Raw genomic sequence first — 23,919 nt, 5'->3', positions numbered from 1 at the left:
ATAGTCAAACTTTATTACATTAAGAGCAACAATGGTATTATTCAGTGGTAGAGCATTCGACTACAGACCGAGAAGTTCCTGGCTAAAACCCGGATGCATCCTTATTTTTATAATTACATTTAATTCTTAATTGTTTCATATACTTATCAATTAAATATATGCTGAAGCAATTAAATTTGTGAACGTTTCTTAACCGAAAAACAGTCACTTTTAAAAGAAGGCCTAGTGATGTGATGGACCACTTTAGTGATGCGTTACAATCTGGTGAGAAACAATTGAAAACGGCGCAAACAGTTGAAAATCGGTGTTAAATACTTTTAGCAGAGTGTTAAAAGTATGGTACTTTTCGCATGCATAAAACTATAGCTATGTCTTTTTCATTAGCTAGTAAGTGTTATCAATTGCGTAATTCTCTCCTAAACATTAAACTACACAGTTTTGGTTGTTTCGCAATTGTCTGTAATTGTTCAATTATAAATGAATCTTCAGAGGTTACATATTTAGGAATTATTACTGATAAATATCTGAAATGGGACAAACATATCAATTACCTTTGCAACAAATTACGTAGAATTATATATTATTTTGTTCAGTTACGAAATCACTTACCAATGGGGTACTATGCACAGTTTGCCTTGCCTCGTTTCAGTCAATAACCCAATATGGAATATTAGGATGGGGTAATACAAAACTCGCTAGATTTGAATAATTTCAAGGGAAAAATTGTTCCGGGGCCGGGTATCGATCCCGGGACCTCTGGTTGAACGTACCAGCGCTCTACCACTGAGCTACCCGGGAACTCCACCCGACACCGTCTCAACTTTTCCCTTTATATCCACACAACTCGCGTGGGCTGACGAAACGCCAGAGACCCACATCGAGTGCACACAATCTCTGTGTGACTTGGAATTGTGGTTTTCTGTTAACGAACACAGTAACGTATATATTATGCAAATCTAGTCTTTCAGGTGAAGCTCCCTGTAAAGCAGATTGAGACGGTGTCGGGTGGAGTTCCCGGGTAGCTCAGTGGTAGAGCGCTGGTACGTTCAACCAGAGGTCCCGGGATCGATACCCGGCCCCGGAACAATTTTTCCCTTGAAATTATTCAAATCTGCTTTACAGGGAGCTTCACCTGAAAGACTAGATTTGCATTCGCTAGATTTATTACAGAGAAGAAGAAGAAGAAGAAGAAGAAGAAGAAGAAGAAGAAGAAAGTCTAAAAAACCTATTGATTATCCTTCCGAAAAATTGTTTTTAGATTTAAAGTCTTGAAATTACATCAAATTTATATCAATGCATTATTAAATTTTATACATAAAAATCACACATTTCAGATCATATACTCACAAACACAAAATCAAAGGCATGGATACAATACGTTTGTTTGAACCCAAGTATTTAATGAGCACTGCTTTCAACCACAGTATTAATATCGGTCCTAGAATTTATAAGTATCCACATTTATTTACCTCCAACAGTTTAACATTTAAAAATGTACGTAAGCAATTTGTTATGAGTAATTGAGGACCGTTTCTGCAAAACTTGCTAACTGAAAAAACTAAATTTTACAGGAGAGACAAAACACTATAGTAAGCAAGTTTTGCTGTATGACTCGAGGCTTTCCCGGCGTTTGATGTAGAATAACTCTTCTCGGGTTCTCAGCCAGGTGAGTTGGAGATTAGCTTCCAAGCTTTCGACGGCTAGCTCTGCCATCTTCTTCCGAAGAAGATGGCAGAGCTAGCCGTCGAAAGCTTGGAAGCTAATCTCCAACTCACCTGGCTGAGAACCCGAGAAGAGTTTTTCTACAAGTTTTGCTGTATCTCTCACTTATAGCAGAAAGCAAGTTTTGAAAAAAAGATCACACTTTGACACGCTACAATGAAGAGAAATAACCCAATTTTACTAAGACGCTTTGAACATCACGTAAAGGCCTGCCTTATGTTAACGAATCCATCAAAATCTCAATTTTGTAAATTTTGCAGTTAGCAAGTTCTGCAAAAACGGTCCTCAATTATTAATTTTTAAAATTTTATATATTTACAATATTTCTTTGTATTGTATGAAGGGTACACGGGAAAAACAATGAGTGTCAAAATTCCGTAAGGATGATATCATTATTTAATTCAAAAGATTACAACAAAATTTAGTGTTGTTCTCATTAAAACAGGTGAAAAGGAGAATTATCACCATGAGTACAGTCATCCTTTCCTTGATTTTCAATAGGAAAAGTAACAAATTTTGCAGTAATATACTAAATTATATCATTATCTCATCCTACGGAATGTGACATTCATTGTTTTCCCCCCTTTACCCTTCATATGTTTCTGGCAAAAGAAGCTGACCATGAATTTTGTTTGCAGCCCTCTACTGAGGGCAGGATACTTCTACGTGCCGTAATCCACTACAAAAGCCTCCCAGCTTATACTTTCATCCCAGAGGAAGCTGTGTCATGATTTTATAACCCCGTTGTCACAAAATATATGAGAAAGAGAGAAACTGACACACACATATGGAGTGTCATGACGACTTCATTACATGTACATTCGAAAACTGAAAGTCAATTCCATAAAAATCTCGAAAAAAAAAAAATTGTAGACTAAAAACCGCATTCCACGAGTATTGTGCGAACCTGTACTTCGCAACTCAGCACTCTTGACAACACTGTACATCAGACCACATAACTTCCTGTAGGAAGCTGCTGAGAAGGGTTAAGATAACAGAATTTCGAAGACAAATAAGTAGCGATTAAAACAAATTCGTTGTCACTTCTGCATTACTAATAAGTAATAATTTCTACTCAAAAACTCACTTGCACTTCAGCAGTGTTTGATAACAGAAATATCTTAATGCATCTTAAAAGTTTCACGTTTTCGTAAGTCTCAATTCTCTCACAATTTTAAACAAACTAATGTTCACAATAAATTTATCAAATTTCAGCCCGAGAAAGATCTAAAATTGTCAGTATTACGTAAATCACGTATTTCCATTTTGTACAGTAGTGGCAAAAAAAACCGGACCGACCCTTGCAGCTGATTTCAGAGCCTTGTTCACTTCAGAGTACGATAGACTGGTAACTAAGACTTTCGTGGTTCGAATCTTGCCTGGGAAGGAAACTTTTTTTTGTTCCTTATTCAAATTTATTCCCAATACTTTTCAATTGCTGGTAAAATTCATGTTCTGGGAATAATAAGTTAATTAAGTAGTAAAATATCGCTGCAATCGAAAAGTATTGGGAATAAATTTGAATAAGGAACAAAAAAAGTTTCCTTCCCAGGCAGGATTCGAACCACGAAAGTCTTAGTTACCAGTCTATCGTGCTCTGAGTGAACAAGGCTCTGAAATCAGCTACAAGGGTCTGTCCGGTTTTTTTGCCACTACTGTACAGTAAATATTGTCCATCAAAGTCAAGAATCACACTAGACCAAAACATAGTGCTATGCATATTACATTACCCAGTACTTCAATGTTATATCATCTAACTCCAGTATTCACAGACTCAACGTCCACAGTTTGCCGTGATCCAAAAGTATTAAACGAAAAATTTAATTAACAAACAATCCATGAGACTTAAACTGCGCACCATTGAGTAACATGATCAAAACTTTCACCGTTTCATCGTCCCTTGCGGATGAACTTAAAATGCCAGATTCCCGTTCTTGGGAGAGAGAGAGAGTACGAATTATAATAATGCAAAATTAATTTTTTGTTATTATTAGAATTATCTAATTTCGCGTAACTAAATTTATCAATGAAACTTTATCAAATATATGCAAACGAAGGTCAGCAGCCAGTTGGTCTAGTAGTTAGCGATGCTGGCTCCTAATCAGGCGGTTTCGAGTTCAATTCCCAACTCTTCCAATGGATTTTTCCTTGGTTGGGAACTGTTCATTGGTATGTACGATCTGGGTGTTTATATTTTCCTTAGGTTTAAGTTAGATTTGATAGATAATATGTGTTAGAAGGGAACTGGCGCACCCTACCATATCTCACATTACGGGACCACCAGGGGTCATCCGCTACCGAATGGACTTACATTCATGTAAACGAAAAACTATAATCATGTGTGTGTGGAGTGGGGGGTTGTCTACTATCCACAGTTTCGTGGATATTTGCAGTAAGGTTTGGAACATATCACCGCGGATACAGTGGAACTACTGTGTATTCAGTGACGTCTCTACTGTTTGTCTAATTCGAACTTGGCACAACCACCGTGACATTTAATAAAAAGTAACAACATTATGCTAGCTGCATGCCAAGAGCCGGCGTAAAACTGTAAGAGTGGAATTTGGAGAAAGACAAAGGGCATGAGCTGTTTTTCCGCATTCCTAGTAGTACCAGAGACCTCTGTCACACCCAGTAGATCATTTTCTTTCAGATTTTCAAAGTGACTTGTTATGTTTAAAGTGGGTACAGTTTTCCATTAACGTGCCATACCACGAATCTCTCTTTCACAATCATTTATGCGTGCTTCTCATACGCTGAATAAGTCACAAGGGATGCCGAAATGAATAATACCGTATATGAATTACAACTAGTGGGTTTTCTGTAACTTAATTGGGTTGTCAGTTGTTTTTTTTTATGGTTCATGTCTCACTTAAACATATCATGGTTTTATTGATGTTCTGTAAATCTGGGGTCGAACCTTTTTTTGCTCTAAGAATGGCTTAAATAGGGACTTCATGACTTGCAAAACCTTTATAAACTACGAGAATATAACTCCTAACTTTAACAAATACTTCTCAGCTTAAATAATTAAAATATTTCAGTTGAGAACCGAGTTATTATCGAAAATGTTAGGTCTGATATATAGTTAAAGAAAACAATAACCACGTGGTATAAATGTACTTGAATGTATAAACTTCAGGATATTTCACCGTGTCCTGGGACCCCTGCACGTTTCCTAACTCGTATGTAATCGTGAAAACTTTTAAATAATTCAACAGTTCATAGCATAAATACGCGTCAAAAATGACTTTCATACTCCATCGGCAAGTCTATCGTTCTATCAAAAAGGATTGTATTATATATGACAGTAAACATCATTTATAGCCACCCTATGGATATAAAAAATGAAACTCAAAACATAAGATTATTTAGGGCCAAATTAAAAGAAGTACGGTATCTAATCTCTCACGCCTTCTATTCAATACGTGAATTTATGACATTCAAAAAGCTTCATGAATACTTCTGTCTAGTATTAAGTATTGATTTTTTTAGTAGGTTATTTTACGACGCTTTATCAACATCTTAGGTTATTTAGCGTCTGAATGAGATGAAGGTGATAATGCCGGTGAAATGAGTCCGGGGTCCAGCACCGAAAGTTATCCAGCATTTGCTCATATTGAGTTGAGGGAAAACCTCGGAAAAAACCTCAACCAGGTAACTTGCCCCGACCGGGAATCGAACCCGGGCCACCTGGTTTCGCAGCCAGACGCGCTGACCGTTACTCCACAGGTGTGGACATTAAGTATTGATACTAAAACTTTGTGTTGCACTAGTAGACTATATTGCAAAACACTTCTGTATATACTCGTATTTCAACTAGATTGTAACTATAATTAAGTAATATTAAGGTTTTCTTTTACATGTTCCGTAATCTACCGGTGAAGCTGTGTACGAATACCATGGAATGTAAATAAATACAACTACATACAAGTCACATTTTCTTTTGCGTCTGTTATGTATGTATGTATTTATTCACACTGCAATGGGTATACGAGTATACCCGGTGGCAGTGGTAACTAATTACACTCAATAATGACAATAATAAACTTGTTAATTAAAAATACACTTAATAATACCAATAATTAATACTAACAATAATAATAATAATAATAATAATAATAATAATAATAGGGAATATCCTAAATTAAATGAAGCACGATCACTTAAAATAACATTTAAAATAAATCTAATTTGTATCCTAAATCTAAGTTCGAACTAAAACCCACAAGTATAATATGTTCATATCTGCTACTCCAAAAAAAAAAAAAAAATGGGCCAGTCGTATCTCCCTAAAGACAAAACTTGTATGCAGTTTCGAAACATTCGAGATATTAAGTTTGTTTTTCTAAACACCATCATGAAAGCCTAAACATTTCATATCACAGGTATATACTTATTCCAGTATTGCGTAGATCCAAGTCTCATCTGACAGTTTACGGAATATTCATAATTTTGTAACATTTTGCGTAATCTACAATAATTCATTATGGCGCAAATAGTATATCCAACTGCACCGCTAGTTAAACGCACAGATTATGAAGCTTTTTCACTAAGCACTATTTCTTATGTATCAGATTTACATTTTACATATTCTAAATACCAGAAAAAGAAAATAAAAATGTCTAAACTTAGGAAGAAAGCAGTACCTCGTAGCTCGAGCACAACCTTGTCGTAGTACTCTTCCAGAGTTTCCATCTAAACCTCACGCCAACCGCACAACACAACGAGAACTGAGCTTGTGGGCCAGTAATGATAACTGATTGATAACACGGGCGTCCGGAAATCTGAACACACTATATCCTGCCTCAGTACCATGCAAAGTAGCATAGGTGCACCAAGTTGTGGAGTTCCACTACTGCCTTAAAACGTCCTTTGTTACGAGATTTCCATTTTCACGGCGATTAGGTTGTGGAAATTGTGGATTTTTCAAATTTACTTTAAAATTTTATACATTCGATCCAAGTAACTGGCATCATCAAACATCGCTCAAGTGAGGTACAAAGCAATGGCGGATTATCCAGAAAAGGCGTAGCATGAACTTTCTCCATTACTGGTGAAGGTGAAGAATATTCGCTATATCTTTTGTTTTTAGGTAAACAACAGGATCAAAAGATTATCCCGCTCATTGGACTCGTTACAAATAAGAAGTGACAGTCAAGGACAGGCTTGCAAAACTGGGCACCAATTAATAGCGTTACGTCACTCATGGGAATACGTCACTCACCCCTTCCTTCCACCCACGCGTCATTGACTAGGTAGGGGAGGGGATTTATATTCAGCGTCTGTCTTATGTGATTGCTTACGACACATCTAGGTCAGAAAGCATGGGTAGACATAACGGCTCGGTTAGAAAAGCCAACGTACTATGGTAGGAATGATCATGATTTTAAAATCAAATGTAGGAAACAGAAAACGGATGTAGGTAAATTCTCATTTTTAAATAGAACTATAAATGATTGGAATGACCTACCTGCAGCGGTCTTTGAGGGCTGTCCTTCCTTAAGGAGATTCAAGAATAATTTAAAGAGTTGTGTATAAAGTGAAAATTAAAATTAAGGTGACATTCAACATTTAATTTTTTAAGGTGACATGTATTTATCTAGCCTGATGAGTTTACTTCCTTGGTTTGAATTGTAAATTATTTAAAAATAGCGTGTAAGAGGGCCTTAGACTAGAAATGTTTAGTTTAAATGTAGTTCTGTTTATAAGTATGCATAATAATGCAATTATTTGACTTATTTGAACTGTTGTATCAGTGAAGCGAGGTGAGTCAGTGAAGTTATGGTTTTACAGTGCAGTGAACGGTTCCGATCGGTGATCATTTATAGCGTCAATGAAATGTGTTCTATAGTGTCAGTGAAATGTGTGCTAAAGTGTCAGTGAAATGCGTCATAGTGCCACTACAGGGAATGAGATGAGAGTAAAGTGAAAGACTATTGAAACTTATGTAGGACCTATACATAATTATGTAGGTTGTGTTGTAAAATTAGGTATTTTATTTTATGTTTTATTATTATTGTGTTAAATTGTATTGTGTATTCTTATAGTATTGTGTATAAAATTGTATATGTGTTGTAAATTGTATTATGTATTGTAAATTTTATTGTGTATTGCTTATCATTTTAACTGTGTATTGTTAATATTGTATATACCACTGCCACCGGGTGCTTGCCCACTTGCAGTGTAAATAAATACATACAGATCATATATGTAACATATATGATCTAGGCTTACGGGCCACAGATACGTCACTCAACGCCAGTGAACTGTGGAAGGGGAACCAACGCTTTCCACCCCACTCTCGTCAGTTCTGTATCCTGGTCAAGAAAATTTATTAATGAATTTGTAACAGACCCTAACGAGTAACCAGTTTCATCCATTTATTTTAACTGAAGACGAAGATAACTTCAATCTTCGAAATACTACGAGTTTATATACAGGGTGTCTCGAAAAATAGATCAATAAATTAATTGTAATAGTAGCCACAGAGTAAAGAAATATGCCAGTCAAAACCCCAGTCCTATTGTAAATATTTTGGAAGGTATCATTTTGTGAATTTTTTTAAGTTCAATTCCAGTAATGAATATTATACAATCTTTAAAAGGCTTAAAGAAGGAAATGGGGTATGTGTTTGTAGAAAAGACATTCCCGATGTTCGGCTTCTTTTCGCTCAAGCGATTTAAACTTTTTATAGGTAAAAACCAACCTACCACACACGGGGCTAACGTCTGATTTGAGTTTCGTTATGGGTTACATGGGTTAAATGGGGGGATAGCTAAGTGACATAAACCCGATGTATGTGACAAAGTGAGTTAGTTGAGGAGGTAGATAAGTGACGTGAGGCCGAGGAATGTGGAAAAGTTTCATGGTTTAAGTACGTTTCCTCTCCAGTTTGTAGTGTGGAAATATATCGAATTTTCACCAAAATTATGCAAACTCACAGTGATTATGCAGTACATGGAGAGCTGAGAGATGAAGAGATAGCTAAGTGATAGGAGACGAGGTCGAGGACAATTACAATTACAAGGTTAGAGTGGGTTAGATGAGGGGACAATGACTGAAGACTCTGACATGATTAGAGTTATTTAGAGGAACTTCGGATATTATGGAATACCATTTTTGTTTTTATTAAGCATCTAAACATTAACACAAAGTTAATGATTAGTCAATATGTGATTTGCTCGACTTCTTTTGAATTGTTTTTCATTGCATGAACTGAATAAATTAATTTTATATTACGTAAATAACGACCAATGTAAAAAATGTGAATTTGTTGGGCAATATGGAAAACGAGGGTAATATCGAATACAACAATTTTTACCTGGTAGTGTTGGCTTTTATTTCAAAACAGTTATTAAAAATGTGTTAAATAGTCGGAAAAGCCTAAAACTCTAAGGCCCGATTGTATAAAACTCCCTGACTAAAGATCAACTTTGATCGAAGATCGAAAAGTGAACCGAGTTCAGACACTTCTTCTATTGTATAAAACTTTTCTGCGATCAAATTACCTTGGTTCAAATGCAATCTAAGTTCACATGAAAAGGATTTGGCAACATCGCATAAACAGGTGAAATACGTGATGCGCGCACCATGTTATACAGGTTTGTTCAGTGTTGCCAATCTAGTGACTTTAACTCTTTTTCAACAACAATTTCATTTAACTTTTATATTGCTTAAATAGGGATTTAGGGACCTTTTTAGCACCCCATAGTGACAAAATTTAATCTTTCTTTGTTGATAATGAGAAATCTAGCGACTTTACAACTACTTTTTGACGACTTTCCGTATTACATTCTGTTGGAGACACTGGTTTTTTGTGCTATGTAAATAATGGCGGACAATAAGAAGAAGGTTGACTGTTCTCCAAGTTGTTACCATGTTATGGTGTTTAATACTGCTAAACATAATAAAGCTTTATAAAACGACAATTTTCGTTTAGTTATTTGAACATTTATGAATGTACCTATCATATCCATTAATAATTAATGGTTGTTATAAACATAATATAATTATAGGTTATGTTATTTGATACTGCTGAACACGATAGAGCCTTATAAAATATAAGAATGTTTGTGTATTAAGGCAAGAAATTGAAAGAAATATATATAAATGTACCCAACATATCTATTAAAATTAATAATAATGGATATTTTATTTGCACAATCTGTCACTCGTATATTTCAAACAGAAACGAAATAACTGAACTTGGATCATCTAACTTAATCGGAGAAATTTCTTCAGTCAAAGTTGACTTTAGTTTGAGACAAATTAATCTCAGATTAGACTTTACAACACAAAATTCCAAGTTCAGCTGAAACAAGGATCAATTTAACCTCTGATCTAAGATTAAATGGTTTATACAATCGGGCCTAAGGGTGCTATTCATAGTTATTTCGCAGCACGCGCTACAAGTGTACTAAGCTAGCCCCGGCTATCCACTGGTTACTACCACAGAATTCAAACCATATCCTATCGCTAACACTGGTTTATGTATACGAAAAACGCTGATCATCCACCGGAAGCCCAAGCTAAAAATGTCTATGAATACGGCCCAAAATGAAGACTTGAAATAAAAATGGCCGTCATAATATAATCCAAACCAAGTACGGTGGTTCAACGTCAACAAGTCAATGTTCGTTTCCGCTAATCGAGAATCTGATAACAGGAGTATTCCTGTATATGTAAAAGTACCGATAATAAAACGTCTCATTTCAAACTTCAATATATTTTTCCTTCACTTAATGGGCCTATGAGGTATACGTTTATAAGTCAGGGCAATATGGAATACTGGTATTCCATATTATCCGCAGAGTCATTTTGTAAAATAAATTTCCACCACATAATCGCGGAAAAACATGCACAAGTAAAACCACAGAGATAACAAAGACTAACTACTTCATTATATGGCGCATTTCGTTAAATTGTATATTTAGTAACCATCTTCTAATATCAAATTACCTGCACGAGTTTTAGAAAACAACAGAACACAGAATTGATTATTAACAAGTTGTCATTAGTTCGACTCAAGCGAGACTGCAACCGTAGCGCCAGGAGGATCGTATGAAGTAGTTTTCGTGGTTTCCGGTAGGTTGTGAAAGTTTACATAGACTATTACACTCTTACTACGTCATACTACTTTTGACCAATAAAACGGTACGAAAGGACGTATTTCAACCAATCATGGCTGCTTATCGCACAATTTTATCGCGTCCCTAGCATTTGTTTAATTTTATCGCGTTCCTACCATTTGTTTCTTTGTTTGCCAACATTTGAAACTGCGCTGGTCTGGACGTCAAAAAAAAAATATATATATATATATATAATTACAAACCACTCCAGTCGATGCACAGCAGTTTCAAATATGACTCGCATTGGCATTCAAGAACAATAATTAATAAAAATCACTGATCATACCTATGCATCTTCTGAAATCCGATTTACAAATAAATGAAGAGCACCATTCGGAAATTCTGAATAAGTTGAATACACCATGTAGGCATAAATCAACGAGTTCCACTTCTATTACGCACACGTCCAATATAACATCAATTGAACCACCAACCACATTCAAATTTGAAAATTGTACATTCAATAATTATTCCTTTTAAAATTATTCATTCGGAAATTCTGAATACGTTGAATACACCATGAAGGCCTAAATCAACGAGTTCCATTTCTATTACGCACACATCCAATATAACATCAATTGAACCACCAACCACATTCAAATTTGAAAATTGTACATTCAATAATTATTCTTTTTAAAATTATTCATTCGGAAATCCTGAATAAGTTGAATACACCATGTAGGTCTAAATCAACGAGTTCCACTTCTATTACGCACAGTCCAATATAACATCAATTGAACCACCAACCACATTCAAATTTGAAAGTTGTATATTCAATAATTATTCCTTTTAAAATTATTCATTCGGAAATTCTGAATAAGTTGAATACACCATGTAGGCCTAAATCAACTAGTTCCACTTCTATTACGCACACGTCCAATATAACATCAATTGAACCACCAACCACATTCAAATTTGAAAATTGTACATTCAATAATTATTCCTTTTAAAATTATTCATGTTTATTTTTTATGTCATCGTCGTTAATTAAAACTTTTCTAACACTTGTGTATATTAGTTAGGTTATGTTATAGCTTCTACTATATGATATTATGGATAGTCACGTATTAGAGATTGTTTAATATTAAGATTTATTGAAAATCATCTGTCAAGTGACGTTGATTACTGGGATTCGGTTAAATTGAAGTGGAATGTTGCATTTTAATAAAAATGAAACTGAATCAACAAAGCCTTCTTGACTAGTAACATTGCCATCGTGTATAATTGATCGAGAACTTCTCGACGAGAAGGTATTGCTCACTGCTGCCATCTAGCATGCATCTAGCGTAATATTTGTAATGTTGAGATGGTACAATAATACATTTGAAGACAGTTGTATTTTCGTAAGTCAATTAATATTTCATTGTATTGGAGTACTTCGTTACTTCTAATCTTTATATACTTTCTTCTAATCGTGTAATAGTCAATTAAATCCCACTCGAGTTTTGATTTTCTCTAGATAAATCAAAACGTCTAGTGAGATTACTGTTGATAAAACATCACTATTCCATATTACCCGAATATTCCGCAATACCTGAAACTCCTCTATTATTGCTTTCCGCTTGATTTGAGTAGTTTGTACGCAATCCTGAAGTCAAATCAAGGCGTTCTAAATACATTTTGTCGAGAAAACGCGTCGTCAGCTAAAGTCCATAATTACCAATTCTTGTAAACTCACCAGCCAAAGCTTTGATGCGAGATCGTTCGAAGAGGCGCGATGAAGAGTTGCCCCCATCATACTCATAGTCCTCCACTATCTCCTGTTGCAGCGTTGGGTCCCATCGGACCAGAGATATATCCGTCGTCATGGTGACGACGCCAGCTCAAACTCTGCAATTCACAAGAAATACATTATGTTAAAAACAAAATATATAGTATACACACAATTCTGGGTACAGTAATCTTGCTGTTACTCTTCAATCATGACCTGTATCGCTTGGATATCATTACGTTCTCAGTCAGTACAATTCCAATTTTATCTGTAGCTACCGAGCATGCTTAAAGAACCGAACTAAATGTCACAGAGTCGTAACCACTCCGTATTTCCAACTCATATCACTGCAGTGAAATGAGCAATTCCTTACTTAGCTTAGGTTCTCTGGGTACGTTACCAAAGCTGAGCTTCTCACTGTCGTAAAAACTGCCCACGACTACAATATTTACTAGCGTAAATTCTCAGCAACAAATCGAACCCTATTTTTTTCCACGAGTTCTGACTTATTACCCCAGTCTAATATTTAGAGTCACGAAGCTTGAGTTGTGAGGGTACTAGGAACAATAGACTGTGCCGGTACTACTTCGTATTGTTTGTAATGAGGCGATATTAGCGATCCTAGTGGTTAGTAACTATCTATGGATGCATATTTACTAAGTATTGACCTTCGTGACTATATACTAGACTGTGTTATTACTCTATTTTTTATGCTTGCGAAGACTTGTCTTGACGAGAGAACTTCGGCCGTTTAGACGAGCCTGGTGGTAACACCTAGAACTACATAGCATTGTTTGCGACTAAAACAGCAATGGTGTGGGACTGCCTCAAACTTTACCCAGTTGAAATCCAAGTTGTGATTATCGAGTAACAGGTAGCAGTTCATGCAGAGTTAAAAACTAAATGAAAATGAACGCAATCCGGTACAGGAAACTTCTTATGCACAAGGGCGTACGCAAGGGGGGGGGGGAGTTTACCGGGTTTGAATCCCCCCCTTGAACTTAGTAGCAAAATCTACATTGGCATAAGGTACAGTTCTCCTTCAATATAATCCCTGTGCTTGGCACTGTGGCACATTGGAACTATGACTTTGCTAGTGCCGACCTTGTATTAAAATGAAGTCTACACAATATGAAAAATTTAACTTCTTGTTTGTTAAAAATTGGATGGCTGTGAAAAAAATACGTTTCAAGCACTGTGCAGTATTTTATAAGGATATCCATTAATGTTTTATTAGAACGTAGTATAACATTGCAAATCTGGCTTTCAGGTATAGCTCCCTGTGAACCTGGTTTGAGTAATTTCAAGAGAAAAATTGCTCCGGGGCCGGGTATCGAACGCGGGACCAGTTGAGGTATGTGGATATAAAGGGAAAAACAGAGCCGGTGTTTGGTTAAACGATCGTTGAGCGACTTCCGCCGATTTTGGAATAGACACCGACGCGTTTAGGTTAGGTTAGTTTAGGCTTTTATTATCCCGTCAAGATGAAGGTGAAAGCGATTGAGTGTGATTTTTTGTTTTCTATGTTGCCAGTTCAAGTGCGTCGGTGTCTATTCCAAAATCGGCGGAAGTCGCTCAACGCTCGTTTCACCCGGTGTTTGGTGTAGCTCCTGGGTAGTTCAGTTGGTACAGCGCTGGTGCTCTCAGCCAAAGGTCACGCGTTCGATACCCGGTCCCGGATTCATTTTTCCCTTGAAATTATTCATAGTATAACAATAAACATACCGTAAAATAATAATAATAATAATAATAATAATAATAATAATAATAATAATAATAATAATAATAATAAAAGAAAGGTAAAGGTATCCCCGTAACATGCCATGAAGGCACTTGGGGGGGAATGGAGGTAGAGCTCCATGCTTTCCATGACCTCGGCACTAGAATGAGGTGGTGTGGTCGGCACCACGCTCTGACCGCCTTTTACCCCCGGGAAAGACCTGGTACTCAATTTTATAGGAGGCTGAGTGAACCTCGGGGCTGTTCTGGAAGTTTGGCAACGAGAAAAAATCCTGTCACCACCTGGGATCGAACCCCGGACCTTCCAGTCCGTAGCCAGCTGCTCTACCAACTGAGCTACTACAATAATAATAATAATAATAATAATAATAATAATAATAATAATAATATAGTAACAGTGAAAAACAACCTCAAAATCCGCCATTGGGAAACAATTTTGACGAACTCCTTACTGGGTCATAAACAACAGAACACACTGAGTTTCGTTTCAGCTCAGAAAGTACATCACAGCATAGATTAAATGTAATTTATACAAGAAAATTTTGAGGGCGTTAAATTGGCACAGAGAGAATTTTGCGGGTAATCCAAATGCAATGTTGAAGCTGCCCATTACGCTTAGAATCGGCTACCGTTAAGAGTATTCTCCTCTTACATCAACAACGTTCACCCCTAATCTCAGTCTTCCCTGCATATCGCTAAAACGTTAAAAAAAAAAAAACCACAACTAAACACAGCAACGCCCATTCTGCTAAAACAACGACGCCCTTACCGCACTGGGACAATATATTTCGTCCGTTACAACGGTGACCACATTAATTAAATCAAATTAATTATTCTTTAAAATAATGCAATGGTAATAAAGCCAGTAAAAATCAAATTTACACTAACCAAGGAGTCAAACAGGATTGCAGTCTTATCCAGTTTTATTGAATCTACACATGAATGTAATTATTAAAAATGGAGTGAATAAATAAGATCGGACAACACAAATTATTCGAAAACTTTACTATATGCTGATGACCAGGTAATAGTAGCAAGTGCAGAAGACAAACTGCAAAGGAATATTTTTAAATTACATAAAATATATTTTATTTATTTATCAGAGCTTCCTCAAATTAGAGGTTGCCATTAGACAAAGCATACAATACAATACAAGAACAAATAGATGATGAGAGCTAAAAGAGTAAGAAAAAAGGCAAACAAATACACAAACAAACAATGGCAGTTTACAGAAGAAAAAAAAATTCAAGTAAAGAATCAATGAAAGCTAAGAAGGAAAAAGAAAAATGGTAATGGTACGTAAATTTTATCCGGTGGATGATCAGCGTTTTTCGTATTCATAAACCAGTGTTAGGATATGCAGCGTTTTTCGTATTCATAAACCAGTGTTAGGATATGCAGCGTTTTTCGTATTCATAAACCAGTGTTAGGATATGCAGCGTTTTTCGTATTCATAAACCAGTGTTAGGATATGCAGCGTTTTTCGTATTCATAAACCAGTGTTAGGATATGCAGCGTTTTTCGTATTCATAAACCAGTGTTAGGATATGCAGCGTTTTTCGTATTCATAAACCAGTGTTAGGATATGCAGCGTTTTTCGTATTCATAAACCAGTGTTAGGATATGCAGCGTTTTTCGTATTCATAAACCAGTGTTAGGATATGCAGCGTTTTTCGTATTCATAAACCAGTGTTAGGATATGCAGCGTTTTTCGTATTCATAAACCAGTGTTAGGATATGCAGCGTTTTTCGTATTCATAAACCAGTGTTAGGATATGCAGCGTTTTTCGTATTCATAAACCAGTGTTAGGATATGCAGCGTTTTTCGTATTCATAAACCAGTGTTAGGATATGCAGCGTTTTTCGTATTCATAAACCAGTGTTAGGATATGCAGCGTTTTTCGTATTCATAAACCAGTGTTAGGATATGCAGCGTTTTTCGTATTCATAAACCAGTGTTAGGATATGCAGCGTTTTTCGTATTCATAAACCAGTGTTAGGATATGCAGCGTTTTTCGTATTCATAAACCAGTGTTAGGATACGATTTGAATTCTGTACAAGTAACCAGTGGATAGCCGGGGCTAGCTTAGTACGCTCGTAGTGCGTGCTGCGAAATGTCTATGAATAGCATCCTTAAATTTTATAATATCCATTTAAAAAATTAAAGTTGTGTCATTCTAATGCAAATAACAACTTACAACTAAAACAGCAGCATAAAACAGAATTTTCGAATAAGAAAACCGTTTAAATTAATTTTATTGACATTAATATAATAAACAAGACTGCAAAATTTCGAGGAATATTGAAACGAAAAAACGATCACAAAAGAGACTCAATTAAAATTCTATAAAACAATAGTCCCAGCATTACTCTATGGTTCTCAATCCTGGACACAAAAAAAAAAAACAAGATCTAACATAACAGCAGCAGAAACGAACATTTTTCGGCCCGTTAAAAACTGAACAAAGAAAGACAAAATTGAAAACACAAATATTTGCAATAACAGACAAAATAGAAACATATAGACAAAACTGGAAAGATCACATAGAATGAAGAAGATATCCTAAGAAAGTACTTACTTACTTACAAATGGCTTTTAAGGAACCCGAAGGTTCATTGCCGCCCTCACATAAGCCCGCCATCGGTCCCTATCCTGTGCAAGATTAATCCAGTCTCTATCATCATACCCCACCTCCCTCAAATCCATTTTAATATTATCCTCCCATCTACGTCTCGGCCTCCCTAAAGGTCTTTTTCCCTCCGGTCTCCCAACTAACACTCTATATGCATTTCTGGATTTGCCCATACGTGCTACATGCCCTGCCCATCTCAAACGTCTGGATTTCAAGTTCCTAATTATGTCAGGTGAAGAATACAATGCGTGCAGTTCTGTGTTGTGTAACTTTCTCCATTCTCCTGTAACTTCATCCCGCTTAGCCCCAAATATTTTCCTAAGCACCTTATTCTCAAACACCCTTAACCTATGTTCCTCTCTCAGAGTGAGAGTCCAAGTTTCACAGCCATATAGAAGAACCGGTAATATAACTGTTTTATAAATTCTAACTTTCAGATTTTTGGACAGAATGATAAAAGCTTCTCAACCGAATAATAACACGCATTTCCCATATTTATTCTGCGTTTAATTTCCTCCCGAGTGCCATTTACATTTGTTACTGTTGCTCCAAGATATTTGAATTTTTCCACCTCTTCGAAGGATAAATCTCCAATATTTATATTTCCATTTCGTACAATATTCCCGTCACGAGACATAATCATATACTTTGTCTTTTCGGGATTTACTTCCAAACCGATCGCTTTACTTGCTTCAAGTAAAATTTCCGTGTTTTCCCTAACCGTTTGTGTATTTTCTCCTAACATATTCACGTCATCTGCATCCTAAGAAAGTAATATAATATAAATCACGAGGAAGGCGAGATGTGGGCAGATCTAGGAAGAGATGGGTTGACGTCAGAACAGGTCTAATGACCTGACCCGTGAATCAAGATGATTACATAATGTACAGTATAAAAAAATGAAAATTCAAATTAACACAACAATGCAGAAGTAACAATAATCAGTTACTAACGAAACAGCTACTATAAACTAAAGTCGCGACGCTGTTATTTCCGGCGTGACTCCGCCCCTTTGCTTACGTCTTAGAAAGTAAAGGCTCTATAAAGTCTACTAGTAGTAGTAGGTAGGTAGTATCGTTCGCCATTTTTGTTCTCACACTGCCGACCTACCATACAAGGAATCTATTTGCCACACCGTTAAACATCATCATGTCGTAGCTCCTATGATAATAAATCAAACGCAATGTAATTCAGCAAATAATTGAGCGGCAAATAACGTCTTCGTGTGCTTTCTGCGAATGCCAACGGAAGAGCTAAAATGGCAGGCGATTATATTAAGTATTCATCGAGCCTTAAGAAAGGAATCAGCGAATCACAAGACGCTCACGTTTAAATGTAGCCGACCTGCAACGCGATTGGCTGCCGGAAATTAGAGCGACGGGACTATATAAACATAACTGGATTCAACGTATTTCACGGCTGCCCAATTCTCGTATTCCTAAGCTAAACAATGGGTCACTAACACATAGGTCTATTTTGATCTAGTTCGAGACGAAAGTTATATCTTTACCTTAGGTCCAAAAATGACACTATTCCGTAACCAGTACTCCAACGAAAATCATATTCTATAAACGCAATCGAGACTTCACCTTTCGGCAGAAATATGAAAATAGGTGTGGAAACAGAATCGAAATCTCGACTACATAAGTCTCATATTTCAAAACATATTCTGAACGTCAACACTCGCCAACAAAGGCGCCCCTACTTGTGCACGCACGCAACTGCACAAACAGGCGCATGCGCAAAATGGAGTGTTGACAGTTCGACATGAAGCATTCGTCCTCACTGCCCGCATATTGTATTCCATTCTGACGTATGTACATGTGAATTAAATGTAACACATACATGCGTTCATCGAAGCGCATCGAACCGGGAGATGAACTTATCAAAAACATTTTATTCAGATCATGATATTCCGTTAGAAAGTTAGAAACAGTTGGAATACGAGGGACTATATACGTAACTGGTTTACGATACAAAAATAATGAGGACAGAAAGTGAAAATAAGGTGCCAACATGAAGCTAAAATAAATATAAAATTATTTATCAGAAAAGAAAATTCATGTCAAACTAACGTTTCATTTATATTTATTTATTCATTCATTCATTCATTTTCCGATAATATAAATACATCAGGTCAGAAAATTGTATTCTGTTAAAAGTAAACTAGATAATATTAAAACTATCTGATAAGCTCGAAGAAAATAGCAGGGATGTAGGACATATCCAACCTAGAATAAAATATATTATAGAGTTCATTTCAAAACTTCCCACTCTAAATAACTATATAATTTAAATAGGATTTAATTAAACAAAAAAAAAAAAAAAACACGTCAATTTAGAAATTGAGGGGGAAGTTTAAAACCAGTCTTAACTGCATACAGGGGCGGCTTTTATTAAGGGGCACATGGGCACGTGCCCTCCCAGTGATTTTGATTATCGTATTATGACTATATTATAATACTATTTAATTGCATTATGAAATAATAACTTAAAGTGTTTCACATTTTCATTGCTACTAATGTTTTCAGAATGTGTAGTAGTCTACGAAACCTAAGTTTTCTGAACAGGTAATAAAATGGGCTCTCTCTTCTCGTGCCCAGCGATGGACGAGGAAGGGGTGGGGGTGCGAGTTGTAGGAAGGCGGAGCTCTTTGCCTCAGACCCTGTGCTTTGGGCACTGTATTTGCCGTGCCCACCAAGTCTCTTTAGTTTAGGAACAGTCCAATTAGCTGCGTGCCATTTTTAGGGGTGTTGATACTTGCTGAATAGCAGACGACATTTTACAGCTGAACTTGACATGAAAAACGTTAAATGTAAGTTTACTAATTTAAAAGCTCGACTCATTGTATAAATCACGTGTGTATGTATATATAGATATTCATTTGTCACAGTTATGTTGTTAATGCTCCCTGTAAACTTTTATGCTTCCATCGTATCCAAAAAAGAAAGTTTACATTACAATACATGAAGTTGGCAGTTCTCAAAAAGCTTTGTCACTGACAATAGAGAATCTTGGCGGGCGTTTTGCCCCTTCAGTGCACACTACAGTTTTGAACTGAGTTTCCCCAAGTCTAGTGCTGCGGTCGTAAGAAGGCAGGCAGCTGCGTGATCTGTGAGTACGAACGAGTGAGAATCAGCGCATTTCTGTGAATTACACTTAGAATTCCATTTAACTTTCCTCTGGGCGTAGCAGTGCTCTCAATTGAGAGAAAGATGGTACATTCTATTCCGAACTTCAACAATAGAGTTATAGAGGTTTTTCTCGCAGAAAGAACCGAAACATGGAGCTCATCTACAAGAATTAGAAAGGTTAGTGCACATAAATTGGTTTTATATGTTTTTAATTTTCAGGGTTCATCATTAAGGTTGTGCCCCACTTGACAGGATGGCCTTCGGCCGCCACTGACTGCATATTAGTTTTCACCTCCTTAACCCCAGCCAACCCCACTTTGAAATTTCAAATGGCACTCCTATCTTATAATACTTGAAAGAGTATTCAATTGTTTATACACCTCATTCATTTGTTTTCGCATCTTTTGTTTTCTATCGTCACCTGGCAACCTGGGTTGTTGTTACTGTTGATTAGAGCTGAAGAGAATAAAGCTACAAAGACTATTGAGCATTTCATGTAATAGTTGTGTTTGTGTATTAAATTATTTTAAAATGGTGTATACTCTTCAAGAGAGAACAGAAACCATCTTTATTGGTTAAATTTAGGAAATTACACAAAATAAGCTGTGTTTTCATCCTGAAATCAACTTATAACAAAAATACAGGTTGCCAGGCGATGATAGAAAACAAAAGATGCGAAAACAAATGAATAAGGTGTATAAACAATTGAATGTTCTTTCATATTGACGTATAAAAATATAGGGATGCCATTTGAAATTTCAAAATGGGGGTGACTGGGGGTGGGGGGTGAAATCTAAAATGCAATGAAGTTTAGTTTCAGACTTCCCCCTCAATATCTAAATTGACATTTTTTTGTTTAAACTGAATTCAATTTAAATAGTTATTTAGACTGGAAAGTTTTGAAATGAAAGCTCTGTATATAGTAGCCTAATTAAATACTGGAATAGGTTTTGTCACGATATGGGGGTTTGTGGACAAGCAACCCAATCATGCTTTACTCCTTTACTCAATGCAGACAATCACATCATAACCACCCAAGATGAGATGATGTAGAATATAATGGTCAATAAGTTATTTGCCCTTTAGGCGGTGCGGTCCGAAGGTTCGTGGGTTCGAATCCTGCCTCGGGCATGGATGAATATCCCTTGTTAATGTTCTGCCCTATCTCGGTGGACGCCCCTACGCTTTTCTGACCCTAGGCCACAGTCTAGTATATACAGTCACGAAGCTTGAGTTGTGAGGGTGCTAGGAACAATAGACTGTGCCGGTACTATTTCGCATTGTCTGTAATGAGGCGATATTAGCGATCCTAGTGGTTAGCAACTATCTATGGATGCGTATTTACTATGTATTGAGCTTCGTGACTATATATACTAGACTGTGCCCTAGGCTAGGGGAGATTCATAAATGTGTCGATGTCTAGTGTGTGTCCATAGAATCGTATTCTCGCCCACAGACACTGGTATGTAAGACTTATAACAGAGGAGATTAAATGACGAATGGAGGGGAGATAACTTGAAACATACAAGATGGGAGACCTTAACATTAATCTTCAGAAAACTGAGTATTTGGTGATGGGTGAAGAACATGATTCGGAGATGCTAGAAGTCTGTAGGGCACTTTCAATACCTGAGCACAATATTACAAAAGTCTGCACTTGTAAGAAAGCTAAGGATTATAGAATAAATCATGCCAAGAGGAGCACTGCATATGATTAATGGGAGAGATCACATGGGGTCGATAAATCCACGAGACAACAAAAGTATCACTGTGTCATTAGAGAGACGGGATTAATGTATGGCTGTGAAGGATGGTCCGTGACAGAGCGTCAAAAACAAAGACTATGCAGTAGAAATGAATGGCTTACGAAGGAGCTGTCGTAAATCTCTTAAGATCCAGAGAGTTCGCAATGATACCACGAAAGAACGAATGAATCAACCAGATTTCATGGTAGAAAGAATGTAGGCCTAAGCAGAAAACTTCGGAAAGCAAACTAATAAATTCTTACATTCATGTAATTTTTAAATGTACATTTTCTTCAATAGAGAAACAGTAGATCTACTAGAAATCACTACACTATAACCTACACGTAGTTTTATCTTTTGAATAACAACTCAAGAAAATGAGTTATAATATAATCGGTAGTATCGTTCATAACACGATACAATAAAATGAAACATTCGTAACACTAATATTTGTATGTGTAATTTGACTTCTCCCATATCGTTCGTTCATCGTCATCAATGGACAAGTTAATAAATAAATCAAATGATTAAGGGGTTAGGTACAGCTTACAGGAGTAAAATTTTTGGAAATATTCAACATTTTTTTCCTCCATTACTGTATCTTGTACAATAATGAAAATTAGTATACGGGGCCCAATGGAGAGTGGGCGACTCTTCCAGGCGTTGGATGACTAAATTTTGAACAGTTCCAAAATATCGGAGAAAAGTCAGGGCTGTCAAATATGCAACAATGACGTGAAAGCAAACTGTTTCGAGCTACTGAACTATTACAGCACCTTCAATCCATTACACATAATACATGCTTCACAGTGAACTCGCAAAATCCCACCATTAATTCTCGGAAACCCTAGGGCTGTTTAAGTTTGTGGAATGAATCTAAAATATTGTTTTCTGTTTAATTTCTTCTGTCACATGAAGTAACAATAGCGACCTTTGTATCCCAATCCTTGTCCTGTGTGCCGCTTGCTTACCTTCTAAAATAACAGGATGGTTCTGTCTACCAGTCGCGAACATTCAGAGTATTTATATTACAGCCCAATTCTTCACTGTTGTAGTGAATTTTCTGCAGATATGATGGATAGATATCAGTATCAAATACGAGTAGAAAAGGAGATGAGTTCTAAGAATACAGAAGAGATTTCTGACACTGCGAATGAAATGTCACTACAACAGTTAACCGTCGAAACGACACAAGAGGAAATCTGACCGTTATCCAGAGCAGTAAAGCGGACAACTCCTTTGTGGATGAACGTGGCCGAATGAAACGGTAAAGGGGAGAGGGAAGCAGGGACAAAAGCACTTTCCTTAAATCTACTTGATCGAGACACGTATCATCGTAGCAGCAGATGAGGCTGCTGTAAGAGCAGTAGCAACAAAATTATGGTGAAGGAAGATTCGTTAGTCCACACCTGTGGAGTAACGGTCAGCGCGTCTGGCTGCGAAACCAGGTGGCCCGGGTTCGAATCCCGGTTGGGGCAAGTTACCTGGTTGAGGTTTTTTCCGGGGTTTTCCCTCAACCCAATACGAGCAAATGCTGGGTAACTTTCGGTGCTGGACCCCGGACTCATTTCACCGGCATTATCACCTTCATATCATTCAGACGCTAAATAACCTAGATGTTGATACAGCGTCGTAAAATAACCCAATAAAATAAAAAAAAATAAAAGATTCGTTATGAGTAGATGGAGTTAGGTGATGCAAATGCATATTATGTTTATTAAATGCACATATAAGCCTAGATCATATATGTAACAGATATGTCGGAGTTATAGGCTTTGAGGTTAACAACTTTTGTCAGGTTTACTACGCTGCCATCTAGTTGTTACATAAGGAGTCACGTCATAATACCTATTTGAATTGCATTAGCGACTGTGCTGCCATCTCGTGTTCGTTTACGGCGGACGGGTGGCGATCCTGGCGGTTGTTCTCTTCAAAGTGCTGCCGATTTTAACGTAGCGAGGAGTTATCTGTTACATATATGACCTAGGATATAAGCTACTTACAATTTCGTACAGTATTATATTTTTGCTGATCATATTTTATAGGTTCAAAAAGTCAGGGTTTTATTTTTACATATTTTCAAGTTTATCGATATAAAGGCA

At 36.6% G+C, this 23,919-nt stretch overlaps 1 protein-coding gene across 9 annotated transcripts in view; it reads right to left on the bottom strand.

Annotated features, from left to right (window-relative positions):
• beta-Spec (spectrin beta chain) overlaps nt 1–23,919 on the bottom strand; it is a 313,031-nt gene that overhangs the window by 105,236 nt on the left and 183,876 nt on the right. For 8 of the 9 annotated variants that reach the window (XM_069842602.1, XM_069842603.1, XM_069842607.1 and 5 more), the window contains exon 2: nt 12,532–12,683. In XM_069842602.1, coding sequence (XP_069698703.1) covers nt 12,532–12,661 — 130 coding nt within the window. In that variant the 5' untranslated portion in view covers nt 12,662–12,683. Of the gene's footprint in view, nt 1–6,371; nt 6,443–12,531; nt 12,684–23,919 lie in introns of those variants that run through there. The other variant, XM_069842606.1, reaches the window with a different exon arrangement.

This window comes from Periplaneta americana, chromosome 12, assembly GCF_040183065.1.
Source record: "Periplaneta americana isolate PAMFEO1 chromosome 12, P.americana_PAMFEO1_priV1, whole genome shotgun sequence".
NCBI lineage: Eukaryota > Metazoa > Arthropoda > Insecta > Blattodea > Blattidae > Periplaneta > Periplaneta americana.
Note: the sequence above shows the minus strand (reverse complement) of the source record. Positions and strands in the feature narration are given on the sequence as shown.